The 6,697-nt window shown below is 44.0% G+C and overlaps 1 protein-coding gene across 1 annotated transcript; it reads right to left on the bottom strand.

The window, feature by feature from the left end:
- Positions 1–1,252: 1,252 nt before the first annotated feature.
- LOC122945690 lies at positions 1,253–5,698 on the bottom strand. Its single transcript, XM_044304836.1, has 2 exons — positions 4,538–5,698; positions 1,253–3,153 (listed from the first exon to the last, which is right to left on the bottom strand). Exons 1-2 carry the CDS (start codon positions 5,519–5,521, stop codon positions 2,986–2,988), a joined length of 1,152 nt encoding a protein of 383 aa, XP_044160771.1. The 5' UTR covers positions 5,522–5,698; the 3' UTR covers positions 1,253–2,985.
- Positions 5,699–6,697: the final 999 nt, after the last annotated feature.

Here is a 6,697-nt window from a genome sequence, read left to right as displayed (position 1 = left end):
GCAGCTGTGATGTCCTGTGCACACCAGGTCACCATGAAGCCATGCACCGGCCTCAGCAGTATATCGGACAGGAATGTGGAGGTCAGCGATTGGCTGTGGCAGTGACATGGTGTGCACTGGAAGGGAAGTTGAGAGAAGTGGTAATTATGATGGTGCCGTCGTGTGGCGCTTGCAACGCAGCCTCGCCGTGTTCAAGTACCGCACAGGCCCTGCAGTCCTAACCATACAGAGCGACTAAACCCTGCAGTCTCATTAGTTTAATTACAACCTATTGCAACCCTGGTGACGCAGTACTGCAGCACATCGCGGCCATGTTGCAGGTGACACACAACCACGTTGTGTGGTCACACCTTTACTGTTTCGGCAGGATTTTGCATAAAACAACCCCTTTAAGGGTCCATTCACACGTCCGTTATTTCTTTCCTGATCTGTTCCGTTTTTTGCGGAACAGATCTGGACCAGTTCTGGACCCATTCATTTTCAATGGGTCCTGAAAAAAATAGGACATTGTGCTGTCTGATTTGTTTCAGGACCCATTGAAAATGAATGGGTACAGAACTGGTCCAGATCTGTTCCGCAAAAAACTGAACAGATCAGGAAAGAAACAACGGACGTGTGAATGGACCCTAAGAGTCTTTTTAAAATATGATCACATCTTAATTATTTTTAACTATCCATTTAACAATTTGCAGATTAGAGTCTAAGGTTGTGATGTGAGTGTCATGTAAGTTCAGCCTCTTCTGGAGATAGATGGATATCCTGTAGATATGCCATAAGTATTTAAGATCAGAACCTTTAAGCACTGTATGGTGGCTTTAGATGGGAACTGTATGCTGGTATTATTTAAAGAGGTCCTCTCCCCTCTCCTGATAGGCCTGCTTTAATAGCTTCATGCATCCCCCATGTAATAACAATTCTGTAGCATCTATTCTTATGTCTGTATGTTGTGCTATTCCTCTGTTATTTCTACTAGAAGTTATGAATGAATTGCTAGCAGTCTGCAGTAAGGATACAGAGGGGTGGTAACCAGTTGGGGGTGTGTCCCTGCACAGACTCACTCTGTCCAATCAGTGCTGCCATTTTAAGACACCCCCCCAACTGGTTACCGCCCCTCTGTAGCCTTACTGCAGACTGCTAGTAATTCATTCATAACTTCTAGTAGAAATAATAGAGGAATGGCTCAACATAGAGTCATAAGAATAGATGCTCCAGAATTGTTAGTACGTGGGGAATGCATGAAGCTATTAAAACAGACATGTCAAGAGAGGTGAAAGGTCCTCTTTAAGAACAGTATGGCGGTATTGTCTAAGCAGTGTATGGCGCTATCATATGGGCACTGGTATAATTAAAGCACTGCATGGTGGTATTTTGTAAGCAGTGTACGGTGACATTATACAACCACTGTATGCTAGTATAAGGGAAGCATTGTGTGGTGGTATTAACTAAGCTGTGTATGGCAATATTATATGAGCGTTGAATGCTAGTATTATTTAAGCACTGTATGGTGGTATTATGTAAGCCGTGTATGGTGATATTCTATGAGCACTGTGTACTAAGCAGTGAAAGATGATATGTGAGCAGTATAAGCTGGTATTATTTATGCAATGTATTGCGGTATTATCTAAGCATTGTATGGCGGTATTATATAGACACTGTATGTTGGTATTATTAAGGCACTGTACAGTGGTATTATTTGAACCATGTATGGTGGCATTATATGAGCACTGTACGCTGGTATGACTTAAGCATTGTATAATGGTAATATATCTAAACAGTGTTCGATGATACTATGTGAGCACTGCATGCCGGTATCATTTAAGCACTGTATGGTGGCATTATTTAAGCATTGTTTGGCGGTATTATATGGACACTATGCTGGTATTATTTAAGCACTGTAAGGCGTTATTATCTAAGCAGTGCATGTTGATATCATAGGAGCACTGTATGCTGGTATAATTAAAGCATTGTAGGGCGGTATTTTTCAAACAGTATATAACAATATTACAGTATATGAGCACCGTAGGGCGGTGTTTTCTAAGCACTGTATGGTAGTGTTTTTTTGGTATGTTATATTCACATTTGGGCAGCGTTGTGCCACTGTTGCATCAGCCCTACAAAGCGCCATTGACCAACAATGCACAAAACACTTTCAAGCGTCAATAGAACTAATTCGGTGCAATTTGATAAATGGGGTGTGTCAACTTCTGCAATAAATGTGCCAACCATGCAAAAAGTCCAGCTTCCTTTCTTCCCTTGCTGAGGCTTAAAATAGCTGCAGTTCCTGAGCTCACCCTCCTGAGTTCTGGCAGCGCGCCCGGGCAGGATTGCGGATCGCACGTAACCGAGAAAATGAATGAATCTGCCCTAATTGAACCTAATGAGCCGAGAATATTTCTGCAAATCCAATAGAAAGAGAGCAGATCAAGAGCGAGGGCAGGACAAGACAACGCATTAGTGCTGATGGAGTCTTCAACCGCTTCTTTCTTCCCAGAAAACTCAAGCATCAGAGGCAATATTGACTTTTCCTTGTTCAGGAAGGGAGAGGAATTAAAAAATTTCGGATTTAAAGATCACGTCACAGTTTTGCCTCGTTCTTAAAAAAAAAAATCAGTGTAAGATCATAATAGCGCGGCCACGTGTGGACTGGTCCTTATGGCTAGATGCCTCACAGCAAGTCCTGATGTTCAGCTGGGAGAAGTAGAATGGATTTTCTAGATTCGCTGTTGTTTTTCCTGGAAGTGAAGCTGGTTATGATCTCTAGGCCTCCTGGCTCGGTGGGTAAGAGCGATGCTGGTAGCGACAGCCAAGCACATTGGCTTGATAAATTTGGTGATGATAACACTTACCCAAAATATAACAGCTGAATACATTCCATAGTTATAGGGAAGTCTGGAAAACTGGGTGCTCTGACAGCCAACCTGGCCGGCCTGTGACCAGATTGTCTCAGACCCCCTTAAGCTCCATGCCAGGGGTGCCCCATGTCCTTCAGTGTGTGGAAAAAACATCGGAGGAGTAATCGGAGCTGTGAGAAAAGACTGAGTTGTTCTCCCATTCACCGTCACTGAACCCTCCGGCAGATTCCAGGGGAGATGCCTCCATCGGCTGTTTTTGCGGGTTTACTGTGGCCTCCAGTTGTGTGCACCGTTCCCGAATCTGGAAGTTCAAAAGAAATCGGTCAACAAAGTCTTCCAACATTTCAGTCACCATTTGCAGAACAATTTCAGCCCCGCCTTGATATGTCCACAAAAACCACCACTTTGGGACAAATCTGCAGAAGCCCCGTCTCTCTGAGGTCCAGTCCTGTGGGAAAAAAAACGGAATGGCTGGGAGATATGGGTCAGCAGGTGTGTCTCCGTTTACTATACTTGAATGCAAAGTGGGTAGAATTGTCTTTTAGCTTTCACACTATATGGCGGTATTGCAGGTGGCGTAATTTAGCCATTTTATATATTGCAGTCTCAACACCTGGTCCTCCAGGAACCGAACATGGTTACCATAGAGTTCTAAGCTGATAGAGTCAGGTCTGGGTGTAGCGGGCGTAATATGTGCGTTAAAATGGCTAAATAGTGACCACATAATACCGCCATATTGTGGGAGCCTAACACATACTTATAAGATCGCTTATGGTAGCCACCGAGATCTGTAGACTAAGCAGCTCATATAATATTCAGCCTTTTTCTAAGATACATCTTGTTTCAGTTCACCATTTTTAAGATCTCTGCTGGCTGTCATTGAATGGGAGAAGTCCTGATTATATACAGTGGCTGAAAACCTACCCTCAAAATGTATTTAATATCAAAGGAAAGAGGAGCAATTGTCACAAAGCCTCCACTATGGTCTAAACATACATTATGGTGCCCACTGGGTGCAGCCAACGGTAATGGGAATAATGACCACGCGAAAGGTCGGAAGCAGCAAACGATCGTTCACGTGGCCATTTGTTCAGACTATTTTCTGGCGGCAATCGACTTCCCAAATTGTTGATTGGTGTTGGCAACTAGCAAAAATCTTCCCCCCTAAAAGGACCCTTACTTTCTATCTTTCCCTAAATAAATAGTCTAAGGCCTCCCATATGTTTGCTCCGGGGCCCCCACATACCTTTATCCAGTCCTGCCTACACTGATACATTGTAGCAAACCATTAGGGAAAGACATACATTTGAGCTGCTGATGTCTTCTCGGACCACAGTCTTTCCTGGAGGCAGTTTTAACAAACTCTCCCCTGTCAGAAGTAGTACATCTGCTCAGCTACAGCTACAATTTCATTTACCATTCACTGACAGCAAGAAGAGATCTTAAAAAGGGTGAGGAATTAACAGAAAAGTTGCAGCACGTTTCATTCATACAATAAGCTTTATTTTGGCTCCTCCTTTTGAGGTGAAAGTGACACCCAACATTCCTTTTTAGATATATCTCTTTCTGGGAAAGATGGGTGGCAACCAATATGGCCGCCATTACAGCTTCTGCCGATGTTCTCAGCAGGCTGTCCTAGACTTCCTTCCTAGTCATACAGTGATATGGGATTTATATCAACTTACCATATCTATCTGTCTAATGAGCAGTGGTCGGACCTCCAGCTCGAGCTGCCAGTCACAGCTTACTACTCGTTGACGGAAGATTTCCAGGTCGAGCTGCCGCTGCAGTTTCTCCAGACGGCTTTGGTTCTCCAGGCTGATGTCAGAAGTTTCTGTTCCATCTCTCTGAATTAATTGCTGCAGTTCGCTGATGTCCTGCTGGAGACTTTGCACCTTCTGCTTGGTGTCCTTCACCTGCTTTTCCAAAGCCTCGGCTTGTCCTGCTCTCCATAGGAGAAACATCAGATGTTCTCTCACGTCCTTCAGTTCGGCTTGGGTCTCTTCATCAGCTGTAGATTTGGCTGATCCAAATACTTTCCTTGGTTTTGTGACCTGAAACTCATGGTCTAATTGATTCCTCAATGGAGTGATGCTTGAAGGATTCTTATTCCGAGCTTCATGGAGAAGGATCCAGTTTCGAGCTAAATTAGCTGTCACTAGACTTTCTTCGAATATATCTGGAATACAGTGCAGTAAGCCCATTGGATGAGAAGGTCCTTGGGTATCACGAGTCCCTGAGCTAAGAAGAAGGGCCCACCTCCGTCGATGGTGGAAAAGTTGCCTGGCGGTGCTTGCAATGTTACCAGGGGACACCGGGATGGGTGTTTGTACAGTCAGGGTTTCTGCCTCTTCATTGATGTACAGGTTATCACACAATGGGAAAACCACATGGTCATCAAAGGAGTCCTTCATGGTCCCAAGATACCCCACATAGGACAACAACCAAGAGAAGTACCTGCGGAGTCGAAACCCTTGCTCTCCAGATGTGGACGTAGATTGGACATATTGGTTTACCTTCTTCCAGCTGTCAAGATTTTCCTTGTTGTCTTCTGCAACCAAAGCCAAGGCTCTTTGCAAGGTTTGCAGGTCAAAGCTGACTCGACACTTCTGGACCTGGTCCTCGAAGACTTTAATCTCCTCTCGCAATGATGAATACAGTTTTTCCATGCTCAAAACACCTCATAACTCTATTCCGATACCATAGTTTGCTGGTGGATGCAATGTCCTTCTGCTGCTAAGGTCATCAAATTGACCACTTCAGGGTCTAAGTTTGGGCAAAATCTGTTTCATACTTTTCCAGATCTTGCTTCACCTCATGGTGCAGACCATTATTTCAGCTCCAGAAAGTTCCTTGACGGCTCGGGATTTGCAGCCTTTCTTGCTCTCTCACCTGTCTCAGGTATTTCTGCACCTTTGCTGAGCTCCTACAACGCACTGGTTTCCTGGCAACTCCTGGCAGGTTCAGACCTGCAGCTCCAACTTTTTGTTTAGTTTCCAAGTGACAACTACGCCCAGTCTGCCCAGTGATTACTGTGAAGCTGATGGATTTTTGAACAATAGATCCCTGGCTAGCATATTGTTAGATATTTGAATTAGCAAGCCAATGCTGTAAGGGTATATTCACATGCAGCAGATATTTTAGTTTCTGAAAATCCTATTCAGATGAATGGGACATAAATCTGCTGTGTGGGAATATACCCTAAAAAGAACCAAGACTTTTGAGAGAACTGACGTATTTTGGCATCAGATTCAATCCAATAAAAAATTATGAAAATCCATTGACTGACCAATCACATGGGAGAGATCCCAAAAGTGTGTTGACCTCAATCTTTTTAAACATATGTTCCTTTATATAGGGTATTTCTCCAACGAGACTGCATTTGACCATCACCTCCAAAACAGACTACAGACTCCGGACCAGACCATCTAAATTAGCACAGACCCCAAACCATTGTGCAGTGTGCCAAAACATACTGCAAAGCACTGAAAGTGTTAATATCATTGTATTTCATGTATTTATGTGCATGTCCTATAAATCCTATAAGGTTGTATAGGGAATGGGAGATCCCATGAGGCTGGTCAGGGCTGGCTCCACATTTCCTCTCTAGGAGGAGGATTCTGGAGTCTATGGCTGCCTGCTGAGGAGTGAACACCTCAGAGCGACAAGAAGCAGATTCTGTAGGGAGATCCAGTCCCCTATAGACTACAAGCAGTTTATGTACCAGTCCTTAGAAGGGAGAAGATCTGCAGAAGGTTTAGCTGACACAAAGGGATTGTGGACAACTTTGGTAAGGAAGGTAATCGCTGCCAATCTGGCTTTAGCCTCCTCTGAATGTGGTGGGG

The sequence above is a fragment of the Bufo gargarizans genome, chromosome 8 (genome assembly GCF_014858855.1).
Source record: "Bufo gargarizans isolate SCDJY-AF-19 chromosome 8, ASM1485885v1, whole genome shotgun sequence".
NCBI lineage: Eukaryota > Metazoa > Chordata > Amphibia > Anura > Bufonidae > Bufo > Bufo gargarizans.
Note: the sequence above shows the minus strand (reverse complement) of the source record. Positions and strands in the feature narration are given on the sequence as shown.